The 18,121-nt window shown below is 34.8% G+C and overlaps 1 protein-coding gene across 1 annotated transcript; it reads right to left on the bottom strand.

Annotated features, from left to right (window-relative positions):
• On the bottom strand, positions 9,971–13,536 carry LOC105172202 (cytochrome P450 98A2). Its single transcript, XM_011093564.2, has 3 exons — positions 13,021–13,536; positions 11,174–11,571; positions 9,971–10,836 (listed from the first exon to the last, which is right to left on the bottom strand). The coding sequence occupies exons 1-3, from the start codon at positions 13,499–13,501 to the stop codon at positions 10,192–10,194; spliced, it is 1,524 nt and encodes a 507-aa protein (XP_011091866.1). The 5' UTR covers positions 13,502–13,536; the 3' UTR covers positions 9,971–10,191.

Genomic DNA, 18,121 nt, shown 5'->3' with positions numbered 1-18,121 from the left:
TTCTGACGTAAAAGGTGAAGAGTATCCTGGACTTTCGGAGATGGACAGGATGGCGATTGACCCTGTTCATCTGGCGCAACTTAGTTCAAGGTTGGATGAAGAGGACGAAGACTATGACGAAGAATGTTAAGAGTAATTAGAAAATGAAGCCAGTGGTAATTTACTTGGTGATTAGATGTAGTTGATGTACACAGATGAAGACGAAACATTAACACCTATGCTAGGAAATTTACCCTCTTTGCTTATTAGTTTCTTCTCTGTGTTCTTTGTTCGAGTTGTGTGCCATTGTGCTTTTTCTGTAGATCTTATATCTGTAACATCAGTGTATTTGAGCTTTCATTGGCACAACTATCTCTGCTGTATATAATTCTTGTCCATCTTGGATCGTTTCAGCAATCTTTTCCATTTAGCCACACAGTGTAAGGCTTCTGAAGTTCTTCCTGTGTATAATTAGTGTAGTTATGGCTGAGCCCAACGCGCATGTGCTGTGGGTTTCTTGGACACTCAACATTGTTGCGGACGCTGTTTTCTGTCCGCTAATATTACAAGCCTGCGGTGAAGAGACAAGAGAAAGCACATTTTAGATGTTCCTCAAGTCATATGAAATAGTGAATAGTACCTCAACACATGACCAGTATCAAAGAAAATGATGTTCAACTACCATACCCATTTCTCCGTTTTATTTGAAGATCAAATTCATTTTCAGCTCATGGATATGTAAAAATATAAAAAACTTTTCTAAAATTTTTAATATAAAAAATCACTCCTATATTATGAAAAAATTATCACACTGTTTCTTGGTCAATCACTTTATTCCCATAGCTTTTATGAAATTTTCGCATTAGTCCTGATTCATATCTAATTGCATGCTAATGCCCCTGCTCGCGTAGAATGGTATTAGAGCCTTAGATTTATTGAAATTTCGATATTATTTATCTACTAATGGAGGAGACTCGTTGAGAGAAAATGGAACCGAACCAAAGTTCGAGTTACGACGAAAATAGGGAATATTTCCAAATTCTGGAAATACAAAAAAGGGAATTTCTCATAGAATTTTTTGACAAATGTTATGATGATCCCAAGAGGATTGACCCAAAAACTTCTCACGCCACAAGAAGAACAAGAATGGCTGAGTAATTTTCAAATTCGACAAATACTACCAGGAAACGCGGTGAGGCGTTTACACTCCACTGAAGGCCATGGTAGAATCCCAGCCAAGAGAAGCAGAATGGGTAAATCCCTACATAGTTATAATTCTAAAAATTATGATTAAAGGAACTGACTAGAAAGAACTTGAGCTGGATACCTTGAAGATCTCGTAAGATCTGAGAGAAATACAAAAGACAATCCAAGACTATAGACATAGGTTAATTCATATACCTATGAAAATAAAAACCTTGAGCCAGAAGGTAGACGAGATCCTTAAGATCTTTCCGGATCTATACAAGAACCTTACAGATCTGAATTGAGAAATTGCAGATCTAAAGAGAGATCAAAGGGAGAGCCCTGAGACATCAAAATTCAGGCAGGAAAAAATCAGGGACGCCCTTGAAATAGTAACACTTCTACATGAGAAGGGGAAGGCCACGAAGATTCCAAAGCCGAAAACCATAAAAGATCTAATCATTGCATCCATCAGATCTATAAAGTAATGGAGGTCACAAGAGCAGATCTATCCTATTTACAAGAATTGGCTGAATCCTTTTCCTAACTCGGGATTGTGGATTTAGTCAATATCGAAATCAATGAAATCACTCCAGCACTACCACCACAAGAGGGAAGTACATGTTCCAGAAGAACCTTTTCCAAATGAAGATCATGGTGGTCCAAATCAAAAGCCAGGTCATACAAGACTAGATTGAAAACAGGACCAACAAAGGCTTCAACCCAATGATCTAGACGAACAGATGTAAGATCCACAAGAAGAATCCCTACAAGAGAGCTTCCAAACGGGCTCATACCCGAGCCAATGAATGTTTCAAATACTGCAATTGCTAGGCTTGCGGAGTAAAAGGACATATCTTTCCCGACTGCTCGCAGAAACATAGTGAGAAAAATTGAAGCTACGGATGACATTCTAGACGCAGTCTACTGTGGCGATTTGGTACCCATCTACCAATTCGAAAATCTTCTGTCAGACGAAAGTTTTTATGAGGAAATAGAAACTAATTTAGATGGATTTTTAACCGAGTCAGAATAATTACAATGAGGGGGATAAGCTTCAAACCTCTGAAAGCCTGTTAGAATTCTTTTCAAAGATGACGGTCAAAACTATGGAAAGCATCATGCGACAAGACTCCTACCTCAGCCCATACAATGGATTTAGAATTCGAGGAATTGGGAAAGTCCTGAACCAGATAGGACTAAACCAAAGGAAGCATCACATAATCTACAAAGTAAGTTCAGGTGAGTTTGCTATACCTATGGAACAACTGGTAATGTGATGGAAATGTAACTGATTCCTAAAGAAAAAATTCTTGAAGAGTTAAGTAGACTTAGAGAAGAAGTAGCTATTACTATGAAATGGATCCACATAGGAACTATTGAAAGTATTAATAAAAGGAATTTTTAAGGAAGGAATTGATTAAGAAATATATTTATCTATAATGGATATCAATAACCTAAGAGATGACTGTCTTGAAACGATGATAGGTAATTTGTATGCAGGAAAATTAATGTTTGATATTCATCTTAGGATTGCATAAAACCTAGCAGACCAAAATTTCAGTAGAGTCTTAACCCTTCATCAAGATTTTAAAAGGAAAGATCTAATGAAAGAAGGAAATAGACCATATTTTATAACTTATAGAATTGCATATGCCCTTTTCGATACGCATCATTCAGATTTGTTTATTAGGAAAGAGTATATTGAAATTTCTAGAATTTTCAAGAAATTTTCCAAGGTAATGATACTAGATCCAATAAGGGTACGAATAGGTGGTTCGATATCATGATAAAAGATCACCCAATTTTAGATCGAACACTTAGTCTAGAACTAAGTTTGGTAGCAGAATGTCCTTTCGAAAAATAGGATCATAGGCTATAAAGGGAAGAAGAAATAGTTACTAAAAGCTTTAGCTCCTCAATAAATTAGGGTAGACAATGTAAAACTTAGATGCCGTGAAGGATGGAAAGAAATACAAGTTATATTTGACATCACTAAGAAAGATAACTTTTTTCTTGTGATGACTTATATCATTTGTAGCAACCTGTTGTTGGCATATATGAAGGCAGGTGAGAAATAGCAGGTCATGAAATTCTAGTTGCAGATATTGCAGGACGAGAAAATGAGAGTATGACTTTGGGGTTAAGTTTTCTCGAAGATAGTAAACCTGGGGAAGAAAAGGTATCGAAATGGAATTTAGTCTTGATGGTGTTACCATAAGGATTGAATGACGAGCCCTTTCTATATATATATATATATGTTCGTATGTTGTATGACCAATATAAAATAGAGTATTTTTTGCAACTTATATTGATTTAAGATCGGAGATTTGCACGGCAAAACTTGGAGTTTTTCCTAAAGAAGCAAGGGAAACCTTAGTCGTTATTGCAGGAATGGATTTTTCACAAAAAAAATTCTAATACTCAAGGGAATACGAGAAGTCAAGATCATGATAGAAGGAGCATTTGGATCACCCTGGTTTAAGGTAAAAACACCTCCTATTTACTTTCATGGTAGTAGTGCCTGTATCTTGCTTGGTAACAATTTCATTCAAACATTTGTAAAATATATGCAAAATAATCAAAGGAATTTGTTAATCTTTATTACTAACTGTGGTAGTGAGATACAGGTGTTGCAAAGAGAAAATGCATTTAACAGGATAATGCCTAATTTTCGCAGCAGATGTGGTGATTTTGATGCTAGATTAACTCATCCAAAAATGCAAGATAAGAGGAAATTTGATAAGGTTCTTTGTCTTTTAGGCAACAGGGATTCATCGATAGCAATAACTTCTACAAGAAATCCGAGGAGAAAATTAGGAACCTTAAGGAAGCACTACAAGAAATGAAATCGCTAGATATTAACGAGGAAAGTAAGCTTTCTCTTGAAAATGTCAAGAGACTTATCCAGATGAACTTCAGTGAAAACCCTCTAGCATGGTGGGATAGGAATATGATCAAAGCTACTCTGAAAATCAAGGAAGAATGCAAGTATGAGTACGTTGCTACAAACCTATCTAAATGAACATGGAGGACAAAAGAGATATGTAGATGATTATTAAATAACATATCAGTCTCGGACTCATCGAGCCTGGAGTCTCTACCTACAGTAGCCCGGGATTTCTGGTTAGAAACCATGGTGAGATAAAGAGAGGTAAACCCAAATTAAGGTATTAATAAAATATTAGAGTTTGATGGTTATTACATTTGTAGCAGAGAACACTTAATTGATTGCATTAAAGAAGCAAAAGTGTTTTCTAAATTTGATTGCAAATTTGAATTTTATCAGATTAAGATGGAAAGTGAATCAAGAAAATTTTACTGCATTCTCCACACCACACAGGGACAATATATCTGGAATGTGTTTCCAATGGATTTAGCTAATGCACCCTAGACATTTAAAAAAAATGGATAATCTTTTTAAAGATTATTTTGAATTCATGTTTATCTATATTGACGATATATTGATTGCATATAAGAATATGAAAGATCATATAAAACATCTTAAAAAATTTTCTGATGTATACCATAAAGAAGGATTAGTGCTTTCTGAGAAGAAGCTACTATTGCTGTCAATAATATAGAATTTCTAGGATTTTTTATTGACAAAATAGGAATTGAGTTACAAGACCACATTGTGAAGAAAATCTGCATTTTTCCACACGTACTCAAGGACAAGAAGAATTTGCAGAGCTTATTGGGAGTCGTTAATTTTGCAGGTATTTTCTTTAATGATCTTGTGAGATATAGGAAGGATTTACGACCACATTTGAAAGGAACGGAAAGTTCAAAGTAGAAATGGGAAGAAATCCACACAAAAAGGGTTCGTGAGCTGAAACAAGTTTGCAGTAACCTGCCAAAACTTACTATACCACCGGATGAGAATGAATTGGTAGTTTACACAAATGACTATAGATGGACAGCAGTACTCATGAAAAAGACAACTACAGGGGAAAAACCTTGTAGGTGTACAGGAGGGGATTTCTTAGAACAACAAGCCAAAGTTTGGTACATTAACGAGAAGAAATTGTTTACAGTTTGGAAGGCTTTTAAGAAATGGCCTTTATTTTTATTTGCTAAAGAATTTACTTTAAAGGTTGATAATACTAATGTTAAGGCTTTCTCAAGAAACAAATTAGAATCAAAGATAGAGAAAACTCGTATTATCAAATAGCAAACTAAATGCCAATATTATTGTTATAATATTATCATTATAAAATCTCATGAAAATATTTTTGCAGATTTCCTGACGAGAGATGAGGCATCTGAAACAAACTCCATCATGCTGAGATTCAGGCACCTCTCGAAAAATCTCGAGGAGCTTCACAAGAAGTTCGGACAGTTAGCGGTGAATGCCAAAGTTGTTGGACAAATCCAATGAGCTGATCTAGACACAGTCCAAATCGCCATAAGGAGTTCCCTATTAGCGTCCACCTCGCTATGGAACGATTTACGAGAACCAATTCAGAAAGCATCACCTTCAGGGATGACTTACGTTGAGGGAGCATGACACTAAACATGCCCTTAGAGTGCAGGGCTCTAAACTTATAGCATCATATTCAAGTACCAATTACACAAGACCGTCGCCAAACTCTGGTGAAACGACAACTATTAAGTCACAGGAATTGCAAACTCCTGAAGATTCAAGTCAACCCAGCACCTCTAAGGTTAAAGAGAGAGAGATTAGCCTTAGGCCGATGACAGACACTTTTAAGTTTAATACTAACAAATTAATATCTCTTCTCCTTGCAGGACTATCAGCGCATGTGGAAAAAATTAATTTTCCCAAAAAGGAGTAAAATTCGGGCAAGACCATCATTGAAACATCCGAAAAGTATAATAGGGTCTGGATGTTAAAAGTGTCCAAACCAGAAGATGTCAAATATGGTTGCCTTTGAAGCTCTTGCTAGTTCATACTATGTCACCGAGATTTTCAAAAATTTCAAAACTTTCGGAGTGGATTAGTGGGGCGGACTTTGACTCGTGTCAAAATAACTCCCACCTAAAGAGAGGTGATATTTTGAAGATAAAAGTCATACCAATGGCTCCAGAAATTGCAGGAAGAGGGTCTCATCCAGCATTTCATTTTATGAAGTTGCAGATGCCAGACATGTTGGCTTTCAATAAAATTGAAGTTGCCTCAGGAGAAGCTCCCCAAGTACTAGCTATTAGTGAAGATGATATTTCTACTAGAAGAGCTTGAGGATTATGGGTGTGTCTCACTGAGATGGATAAAATCAAGTATCCATTCAAAATTTTCTCAAACAAAGTGAATGGATCGTTCATGTTAAATTCCATGACGAGAAAGAGTGCTGAGTTTGCAGAAAGCTTATTTGAGAAGAAGAGGACGATAATCTGGGGAAATAAGCTAGCAGCGATGAAGCCACAAGGATGAAAACGTGCAACATGCATGTTGGGTAGTGGTATAATCATATGTGTCCTTGTTGTGAGAAACAAAAGCAGTCTCTGTTCGGAACAAAAATTCGAGTCACAGAAAAAAAAAATCCGAACCAAACCAAGATAAGGGAAGAAGAAAGAACTTTTACTTCTTTAATAGAAGAATGTAAAAAATCAAGAATACGACTGTCGGCAGAAAACAACAAAGACCAATAGTCAGCGGCAAAGCAGGAAAGCCAGCTAGCAATCACATGGCTGATAAGCCATTATGACCAACAGCTGAAAAGGACGCGATGATGATGAACATAGTAATGTCATCCGAAAGAGACAAGATGATGACGAACGCAGTGACATCATAAAAACACAAGTTTGGATTTCGGGTTTAAAGTCCGCAGATGCGTATAATAAGGAAGCAATGAAGCAGATGAGGATCATCAGAAATCTTCTCCAACTCTTCAAAGAATAATTTTTCGAATTTTGAGTCTTTGTATTTTTAAATTTCTTAGTATGGGGTTTTCCCAATGAATCAAGTCCTCTATCATATGAGAGGCTAAATTGTTGTCTATTCTAACAAAGGATATAATATCTATGTAATATTTCATATATTCCTTCAATAAAAGTAAACCTTCTGTTCAACCTATTTGTCCAAAATTCTATTAAGTCCCTATATTGGAGTTCCTTTTACGCTCTAATGTCGGAAATGAAATAGGGTTGTTCTATTTGTTGTTATAGGAGTCAAGTGCCTGCGAACCATATATTGCGGTAGTGTGGTTGGAGGAAGTTAGTAAAACCAAGGACTTAGAATATTGGGCAGTGGTATAATCATATCTGCCCTTGTGAGAAACAAAAGCAGTCCCTGTTCGGAACAAAAATTCGAGTGATAGAAAAAAACCCGAACCAAACCAAGATAAGGGAAGAAGAAAGAACTTTTACTTCTTTAATTGAAGAATGTAAAAAGTCAAGAATACGACTGTCGGCAGAAAACAATAAAGACCAACAGTCAGCGGCAAAGCAGGAAAGCCAGCTAGCAATCACATGGCCGACAAGCCATTATGACCAGTAGCTGGAAAGGACGCGGTGATGATGAACGTAGTAACGTCATCCGAAAGAGACAAGATGATGACGAACGCAGTGATGTCATTAAAAACAAGTTTGAATTTCGGGTTTAAAGTCCGCAAATGCCTATAAATAAGGAAGCAATGAAGCAGATGGGGATCATCAGAAATCTTCTCCAACACTTCAAAGAATAATATTTTGAATTCTGAGTCTTTGTATTTTTAAATTTCTTAGTTTATGGGGGCTTCCCCAACGAATCAAGTCCTCTATCATATGAAAGGCTAAACTGTTGTTTGTTCTAACAGAGGATATAAAATCTATGTAATATTTCATATATTCCTTCAATAAAAGTAAAGCTTCTGTTCAACCTGTTTGTCCAAAATTCTATTAAGTCCCTATATTGGAGTTCCTTTTACGCTCTAATATAGGAAATGAAATAGGGTTGTTCTATTTGTTGTTGAAGGAGTTAAGTGTCTGCGAACCATATATTGCGGTAGTGTGGTTGGAGGAAGTCCGTAAAACCAAGGACTTAGAATACCCGAGAACAAGACGGTCAGAACAATGTATGAATTTATGAGGGCTTAATTTGTTTCGGAAGCATGTTGGGCCTAATTTTGAGCTTCAGGGATAGATTCTCAAAGAAAAGCAAAAAGTTTTGATTTAAGGACTAATACTGTTAAATTTTTGGAAACTTGGGGAACTGTAAGTGTACTTTCATTGCCAACTCACAGTCAAAACGAGCGTGGCCCAATTTTTATGCGGAGGGTTTTTTTTTTAACTTTATTTTATATCATGGGGGTAATTGAACTTTAATTTTTACAGGGAGTTATTTAAACATTTATATTATCACAGGAGGTACTTGAATTTTGCCCTTTTCTTTGATAGAGTTGATTCTTAAAGGGCACCTTTACTTCATGATCTGACTAAAACTAGATTGAACGTGAGTGGTGATAAATTGAAATTTATGAATGGGTAATCTTATGTTTACACTAGCTTGTTTGTTATCGTTTGTCATATTGATTTTTTGTCCTAAGTTCATATTGTATTATTGAGTTGCTGATTATATGTAGAAATGTCCGAAATAATGCCCTCATGAAAGTCAAGGCTATGAACATCATTTGTCAGCGCTTCTTAGAGAAATTCATCTTTCCCAGGTCCAAAGAGTGTGAAGCTTCCCAGAGTAGGAGGGAAATAGCATTTTTAGTCTTATAAGTTAGGTTGATTTCATTTTTTATCTCATCTATTATATGATTAATACTTTTAGTCCCATAAACTTATAAGATTAGCACTTGTGGTCCTTATGCATTTTTTCGTCTATAATTTAATGATGTAGGTCATATGTCTAGCACGTTTCCGTTAAATAATTTTGGTTGGATGAAAAATTGCCCATTTTTTCAATAGTAACATATGGGTGATTTATTTTGCCTACTTGTTTCACTTGTGAAAGACATGATTCTTTGTATTGTTCTTTTAGTTAACTTCAATTTATAGAAATATGGGAAGGACATGATTTAATTGTTGTGAGAAAAGAGAAAAATCACTATATCTTTTGCTTGAATTTTCTTCAAGATTTATTTTTTTTCCCCCTCAAATGTAGTGATACTTTTCTCCAAAAATAGTCCCAAGCTAAAAAACAAATCAATTTTTTCTCCAACCAAAAATACTTAACGATCACTTGTTAGACACGTGTGCTATACTATTAAATTATAGACCAAAAAGTGGATGAAAACCAAAAATACTGATTTTTATAAGTTATCGGACTAAAAATATTAATCCCATAATGAATGGATCAAAAGTAAAACTGATCTAACTTATAGGACAAAAATTGTTATTTCTCCTGTCCCCTTGTACTGAAAAGCTCACTGGTAGTTCTTTTGGAGTTATTCCCAAACAAAGATTGAGTGCTGGCAAGAAATCATTGATTAGGCACAAGCTTAAATCATATCACGGCATATTGAAAACACAAAAAAAATCATAGATGACATGATCTTGTCCTGAGTTTCCTCACAAACGATGAAACCTATTCGATGGGAGACATGGCGTTAGAAGGAAGCAAAACCAACCTCACCCTCTGACCATGGAAGAAAGAAAAAGAATGGTGAGTGATGGTGGAGGACGTTGTCGAAGATGGTACTGACATGTCATAAAGATGTGCTAGGTATGCTGGGCAGTTTTAAGTGAGAAAAGGGGCAAGGACGAAAAACGTTCTTATATGAGGACCAACTTGTCGGCAAAAGTATAATATTGCTAATACCACTTTGTTGGGTCGGACACCAATCAGACACGAGCTGGGCCAAAATGAAGCAAATTTGACATCATCTCCAATAACAAGAAGGAAATGGGCAAAGTGGACTAGAAAAGAAATTAACTCAATTACGTATTTCCCATTGGATAAATAAAATTCTCTTTACTACAACTTTATACTACAATTGTAGTTCACATTACAAATTTATGAGAAAGGCTCTCACACACCAAGAGAGTGAAGCTTTTAGGATCAACCCAAGGCAGACAGTTTAATTCAATCCCAAAAGAAAAGCGAACAGCTCATTTGTTTTGAGAGAATCGGCAAATCAATTACATGTCCACGGCCACACGTTTGTACAGATGCGCAGGTAATCTAGGAGTAGGTATTGCCTCCAAAGGAGTTCTCATGTAGGTTACTAGACCAGGGTTCTCCCCCATATCAATCTCTTCTCTTGTCATCCCATTAGGAGGAGCCCAGTTGAAGTGGTGCAAGAGGTGGCCTATCATGGATGTTACCAAGTTGATGCCAAGTTGTGCACCTGGACATACTCTTCTTCCAGCACCAAACGGGAGAAGCCGGAAATCATGTCCCTTCATGTCAATATCCTCCTCAAGGAACCTTTCTGGCCTAAATTCCAAGGGACTCTTCCATACCTTGGGGTCACGAGCTATTGCCCAAACATTTACGTGAACATTTGAGCCCTTGGGAATGTCATAGCCACCAATCTTCACGTTGGCATTGGCGCGATGAGGTAGCATGAGAGGGGTCGGAGGATGTAACCTGAGTGCCTCCTTAGCTACGCATTGTAGATAGGGAAGGTTTGAGAAGTCCAGTTCGGTCATCACGCGTTCATGTCCAATTACACGGTCTAGCTCCTCTTGAGCCTTCTCTTGGATCCTTGGATTCTTTATCAACTCTGCCATGGCCCACTCAACAGAGATTGAAGTTGTATCCATTCCAGCAGTTATCATGTCCTGTAATTTATCCAAACAAATGTTTAGCACACAGCTTTTGGACCAATCACGATATAGCAAAGAACACGAAGTTGTTTGGAATTCACTTTGTCTAGAGGAGATGAGATAACCAGATGGTCAGGAGTGCTCGAAGTATCCTCTTTCACTAATAGAGAGCTAACAATATCAAATGTATCTTGCACTAAGCAAATTCATGAGGTGGAAATATATGCGATTACCTTCATCACTTTTAAAAGAACCATATGAAATTAAAGTAGCCGTTCAAAGGCTGCATACATGTTATACACAGCTCTCTATCATTGTGCTAACATATTGCAACACATGATGACTGACTTACCCAAAGAAGGCCAATGATAGTGTCCTCGCTAAGATCATATTTATCTTTAAGTGTCAGCAAAGCATCAAAAAAGTGTTGTTTGGCTCCTCCACTTTGTTGGCGAGCAAGGGTGTGCTCTTCCATTATCTCTCGTGTAAGACGGTCCCTTCGGTCTCCATGTTTGGTAAAAGCCTCTTCATCCAGTGGGAACATCCAACGGAGCCATGGTATGTGCTCAGCCATGGAAAGGGATGCACCAATCTTTATTCCATTAGTTGTTATTGCCCTGAACTCCTGGCCTTGCTTGTCAATTACCCCTTCAGAATTCATAAATCGCTTCCCAAATGCAAGTCTAGTAATGTTATTGAATGACACAGCTGCTAAATATTTCTTCACCAGCAGGCTCTTTCCCAAGTTATCTGCACAATTTCAAATTTTCATAGCATTCATGCACTGCACAACAAACTAACAAAGTCCATTTAATCACTGCTGTCAGGCTACCAAGGCTAAGCTATGTTTACAGAGCAGTCCACGCCTGAAATTTTATCAAAAACACTTGAGTTTGACAACTCCAATTGGTGCAGGACCCAACTGCAATTATTTATAGTGGATAGTCTTTATACTGAGGGATATGAAAACATGCCTAGCATTCCACTTAGCCTTTTCATTATCTTTTCACTTGAACAAGAGAAGACCCAATTTTTCTTTTTCACATTAGTTAAAAGAGTAGGATTATGATGATCAGAGCAGCACATCACTAGGCAGATCAGAATTACAGATATCTTTGTCAGAAAGACTTATATACATCCCAACGCTGGATGTTTGTTACCTAGAACCATATAGTATGTTTGAAGTCATTCTGAGTTTATAAATTTTCCCAAAAATTATCCATTTAACAAAAAATTAAACTAATCTCTTTTTCTTAGTTTTTCCCCCCTCCTGGTGGAAGGCCAATTATGGGTGAAACAAGTTACGAACTTAAAAATTACGGTGGTCAGGCTCAAGCTCAGTAAAAGTCAGTTGTTAAGATGGACCTGTTATCACTCGTGCTGCATGCTAAGGTTCCTTCAAAAAGAATAAAAGATTTAGGAAGTTCTTATGTTCTTATCAGGTCATGAAATCATTTCATGCCACCACCAACCTACCAACCAAAGACGTTGGTCTTTCAGCTCAAGCAAAGAAAATTTCTCCTGTTAAACTCCACAAATTTAATTGCACACTTACAACTAGAGGTTGACCAGATTCCAATCCTCTCCTACAGAGGAGAAATAGAAGAAAGAAGACAGTAGATGAACTCAAACTACAACAACTAACTCAATAGCTACCAACTCATAGCTCTTAGCTCCTAGTCCAGATATGATAGATAAGGTAGACCTGCTATTCTATTCCTTCTTCCTTTCGGAATTAGCACTCTTGGCTTACAGATAGTTCATCAGCTAGCTCAGAGCTTCATAGCTAGTTTAGCTGCTAGCTCTATAGCCCGTAGCTCACAACTCCTAACTATGTAGAGAATAAACCAACTCTTAATCCTAGGAACATGTTCGTTTAATGTTCCACCAATCTATCTTTCTCGGACCAATACATGATCGATACAAGCATTAGCCATCACAATCTTTCTAAGTTGTTTCAACACCAAAGCAGATCTGTGTAAATGATTTCTCCAATTCAGCGGACCCCCAAATTCGAATAGATGGAAACTACTCATTAGAATTTGAAGAACACCAATTCAACAATCCTTGTAATTTCAACGCATACACCGAGGATCAAGAACCTAAATTCTGATCATAACAAGAACTTCAGAAACTCACTACAAAATCTCAAAGTAATCCTAAAAAATTTCCATTAGAAGAAGAAAAGAAATATCATACCAGGGGCAGTAGAATCTTTGTAAATGGACTCCACCATAGCCGTGACTTCATCCTCCCTAATGGGTCTCAAAGCTTCAAGCCTCTTAGGCGAAAACAGCTCCACCGTACAGACTTTCCTCACCTTCACATAGTGCGGCCCGTAATCCGCCCATATCAGATCCTGCCCATCTCTGCTAAACCTGGCGGCTGATCGGTTCCGGTGGCGGTCGGCCAGCTGCTGATCCTTCTCTTTGAGGACTTCTTTCGCTAGCTCCGAGTTGGAAACGACTACATTGAGGGTCGAACCGAACCACACCGAGATGATGGGCCCGTAGGATTGCGCCCACTCCGCAAAGCACCGGAACCGAACCGGTTTAATATCGTAGAGGTTTCCCACTACCGGTAAGGGACGAGGGCCAGGCGGGAGGCGGAAGCGGAGGCGGTAGTAGAAGTGGTGGAGGAGGAAGAGTAAGGGGAAGAGGAGAAGGAAGGAGAGACCCATTGTTGGGGTGGTTGGAGTTGGGAGGGAAATGGATGGGAGGGAAGTTTACATATAGTGGGGGAAGTGGGGGGAGTTGGTGAAGGGCATTTTCGTCTTCCATCTCATACCAAAAAGGAAGAAAACTTCTACCAACTTCATAGATCATCTTTCAACAAAAAAATTTCCTAAATTAGATGTATTCTAAATTACAGCTTCCTCTGGTTAATATTTGGTATAATTATAAATATTATTTTAAAAAAAATTATAAATATTTTTAACTTTAGTATCCGTGAAACAACGAGTCTATATTTTTAAATTTCCATCAATTTTTATTTATTAAATTAATCAAAATATTATTTTAGATTATAAATTAAAAAATTATATATTATTTAATTTTTTTTTAAATATTTCATAGATCTTTTTTGCTATAGATTATTTATTTTATCCACCTTTAAAATAATTATATTTTTTTCAAATATTTATTTTATTTTTTTAAAAAATTTCAACAAGAATATAATAGTTATGTTTGTTTCACGTTTAGGGGCTAATAATTAAAGATAACCGTAATTATATAAAATTTTAAGGGAGATAGTTGTAATTTATCCATTAGATTATGTTATTTAGTTTCTGGATCATATATTTATGCGAAATTTAAAATTTATAATAACAAATATTTTCGGGTTGTATCTGAAGCGATTGACTGGAAATAGTGGATTTTAAATCTTTAATAATAAATTATTTAGATAATTTTAAATTCAAAAATATATTCTTTTTTTTTTTTAAATTCTTCTTTCAAATTCATTTATAATATATATTTGGACAATTACACGTTATAAATACTTTCAAATTTTTAAACTTTTATTTTGTGCTTTAAATTTTTATTTAACACGATATTATATTTGTATGGAATAATATTCAATCTGAATGAAGAATTTAAAAAATAAATAAATTCAAATGTCTCCGTACTAAATATATTTGAAATTCATCGCGATTTCATAAAATATTATTCAAAATAAAAGATCAAGAATTAAAAATTTCTTATAATATGAAATTATTCGAACTTTTTCAAAAAAGAAAAAAATATTATTACAAATTCAAAATTCATAATTTTAAATTTATGAATTCAAATATAAGATTAATAATTTGGAAAAGATAAGATAAAAAGTTGTTGAATGTTGTTGATCAAATTCAAGTAACCTACTACACTTATTTTGTTGAGAGTAGGGCCATTATTTCCTTCATCAATAATGCTTCTCCCTATAGCATTGGCGCCCATAGAAAGAGCATGACAAAGTTGTTGGTGTGTCAAGTTTGGTAAATTCTTATAAAAAAAAATTGGATTGTTTATGGGGTGAATAGCTATTTATCCTCTGTCATATTAAAAATGAGCATATTATATTTCTATAAAAAGAATATAGCAATTTACCCCATTGTACTTTTTAAAATGAAGCAATTTACCTCCTTATACAAAGAGGTAAATTGCTTCATTTTAAAAAAAATATAGGGAGGTAAGTTGTTATATTTTAAAAAATACTAAAAAGGTAAATCACTATTTATTTTTTCATAAGGGGGTAATTTGCTCATTTGCGATATCATAAGGGGGTTGCTTGCATTTTTCCCATTAATTATGTAATATGTATTAATTGATCATTTCATTAAATAGTTTTTTTTGTTGTCGATGACACAAAGTTTAATTGACGAAGTTGAGGTCCCATGACTTTAAGGTCATGGATTCGAAGACATAGTTATGTGGTGATATTAATTATTATAATTGATTTATTCAATAAATAATAGATTATTGCTTTTATTATATATATATGTGTGTATAGTTCCCTCATTATGTAATTAAATTCTATAATACCTTATAGGAATTAGATTTCCCTAATATTTAGTTTAGGAGTTGGAAATAGTTAGGGATGATAATGGGTTGAATCTGAGGTGAGTTTGTCAAAAATCAGGACCCGACCCGCTAAAAAAGTATTTGGAGCCAGGACATGACTCAATTTAGAATTTTTAAAAATTAAAAGAATTATATTTTTAAGAAATAATTCTACTATAAATTTATAAATATGGGACAATAGTGTATTACTGAAAGACTAAAAAAGAATTATAAATTTATATATGCATGTTTTGGATTTTAAAATATTACGACTTTCAAATATATATTACTTATATATACATTAAAATTATAAACCATTTTATGTAATTAAATTTGATTTGTAAATGTATCATTTTTACGTCATATATGTAAGTATAAATCAGACACATATTTTTCCATGTCTGTTATAAATATATAAAAAAAATAGAAAAAATGTAAGGAGTCCCTTATGATATTGTAAATGAGCAAATTGTCCTTTTTATAAAAAAATAATAACAACTTACCTCCATGTGTTTCTTAAAACATAATAATTTACCTCCCTATATTTTTTATAATGAATCAATTTACCTCCCTGTATAGGGAGGTATAAGCAATTTAACTCCTTAAATAAACAGAGAGGTAAATTGATTTATTTTAAAAAATATAAATAGGTAAATTGCTATTTCTTTTTTCATACGGTGATAATTTACAACATCACAGGGGGATAAATTACTATTCCCTTTAAAAAAAATATAACACAAAACAGGATTTGAGTCATGTCCGAATCCAAAATATAAAAATACAAGATCCGCTACAGAATTTGATGTTGAGTTCAAAACACGCTTCATTCTTAACATGAGCCCATTGTTGCCCCTAAAAAGAATCAAACAAGTTATGGGATGATTAGAGGAGGGAGATTAATGTTTTCAGAACCAGTTCGGAGAATGAGTCGATCAAGTTACTAGATCATTGATCTGATAGGTCGAACCGAATTTAAAAAACTAGTTAACTCGGTCATACTATATAAATGTATATAGTATTATATAAACACATAATATATTAATCGATTAAGCTAAAAGGCAAAATGCATTTAAATAAGAAAATTTATAAGATTTTGAAATAAATCCATTCAATTAATAATAATAATAATAATAATTTCTAAACAAATTTTAGCAAAAAATACGAAAAAATAATTCAAAAATTTATAAAAAATAATTTATAACAATATTATATAATATCTTATAATTTATTCTCCATAACTATTAAAAAATATTAAGTATTTAACTATGATAAAAATTATCACTAAACTTTGTTAAAACATAAAAAATAAAAAACTAAAAAGCTAACAATTAAAAATAATGACATAATGAATCACTGGGTTAATTATTTTTTATTAATAAAAAATAAATAAATTATATAAATATAATTTAAATAAAAAGTATAATATTAATTCACGGTATAAATGTACGTATAATAGTAAATATCATTTACCTGATCCGTCCGCATCTTATCCAATATATCTCTTATCACTCGGATGGCTCATACTGTTCTGGTAAACGTGTTCTCACAATTTCAAGTAGTACCATACGGTGTTGCTGGGAGCCAGATTGTTGTCTGTTTGGACTTGACCCATACGTAGTCGTCCCGCACCAAGTCCTGGACAAAGTAGAGTAATTCGTGACCACGCCCAAATTTGTACGAATAATATAAATATGTGTTATTAATTAATATTCATAACAAAAAAATTGTGTATATGTTAATAATTAAATTTTACCTGCAACAATTGCAGCTTTGCCTTTTGTGCTACCATTGCATAATTCACGATGTAAAAATGCCAGCATAGCACTCCCCCAACTATAATTCCTGGCCGTTTCTATATTCTCTAATTTTGAAAGATGTAGAAATGATATTAGGTTACTGATAAATTCAGGCACATTATCACACCCAATAGGAGCAATGCAACTGCACGGGCGTACTGGACGACGATTTCTTGGGGAGTGTTATGAGTAATTTCGACCGCGCTAAATATGATAATTGCCTGCATTTGCAATTTAGAATCCTTGAACGCATTTGCATTCAGGCTAAAGCCTAAATAAGTCAAGCAATATTCCCACTATTGTTGTGTTGTTAGGTCGAAATCAACTCCTGTCATTGGCTCACCATCTATTGGGAGTGCCCACATTATTTAATTATCTTGTAGTGTTTCGGATCGCCACCTCTCCTCCAATGCAGTGATGAGATGACAATTTAATTGAAGGCGTCCGCACCTGTAGACGCTATAAAATTCTATTTGGTGTAGGATTTATTGTACATGTACGAAAAGATTATGTTGTTGAAAATGGGTCCAAAAAGTACCATCCGCATATCGCACCTTTAGTACGGCATCTAGGTCATTTTCAGGAATATCATCGGATCTGTGTTGAACTTGTTGGGACAACACAGTTCGATCCGTGGACCGTAGATTGCTTCTCAATTCATTTGTATGAAAAATTAATTTGTCTAATCCTACACGAGATATTTGTAAGAATATAACGTGATAAACTCTTACGAATGAAAGTGTATGAAAGTAAAATGAAAGAACGAAGTGAAAGTGAGTAAAATGAAAGGATGAAGTGAAAGTACAGTAAAGAATGCCTCGTTTTATAGACAAATAATACTGGATTTATTTAAATTTAAAGTGATAATGATGTGTCACATTGATTGACCCATTAGTCTTTATGGCCTGGCCTCTGGCCACCGCCAGCCTTGTTTAATTTCAAGGCTGACGATGTGTTAGCCTTTTT

The sequence above is a fragment of the Sesamum indicum genome, linkage group LG10 (assembly GCF_000512975.1).
Source record: "Sesamum indicum cultivar Zhongzhi No. 13 linkage group LG10, S_indicum_v1.0, whole genome shotgun sequence".
NCBI classification, from domain to species: Eukaryota; Viridiplantae; Streptophyta; class Magnoliopsida; order Lamiales; family Pedaliaceae; genus Sesamum; species Sesamum indicum.
Note: the sequence above shows the minus strand (reverse complement) of the source record. Positions and strands in the feature narration are given on the sequence as shown.

Coding starts and splice junctions, on each gene's coding strand:
- LOC105172202 (XM_011093564.2), bottom strand. CDS start 13,501: ATGGGTCTCTCCTTCCTTCTCCTCTTCCCCTTACTCTTCCTCCTCCAC. Junction 11,572..13,020: donor CAAAGATTCTACTGCCCCTG/GTATGATATTTC, acceptor GAAATTGTGCAG/ATAACTTGGGAAAGAGCCTG. Junction 10,837..11,173: donor CTATCATTGGCCTTCTTTGG/GTAAGTCAGTCA, acceptor GATAAATTACAG/GACATGATAACTGCTGGAAT.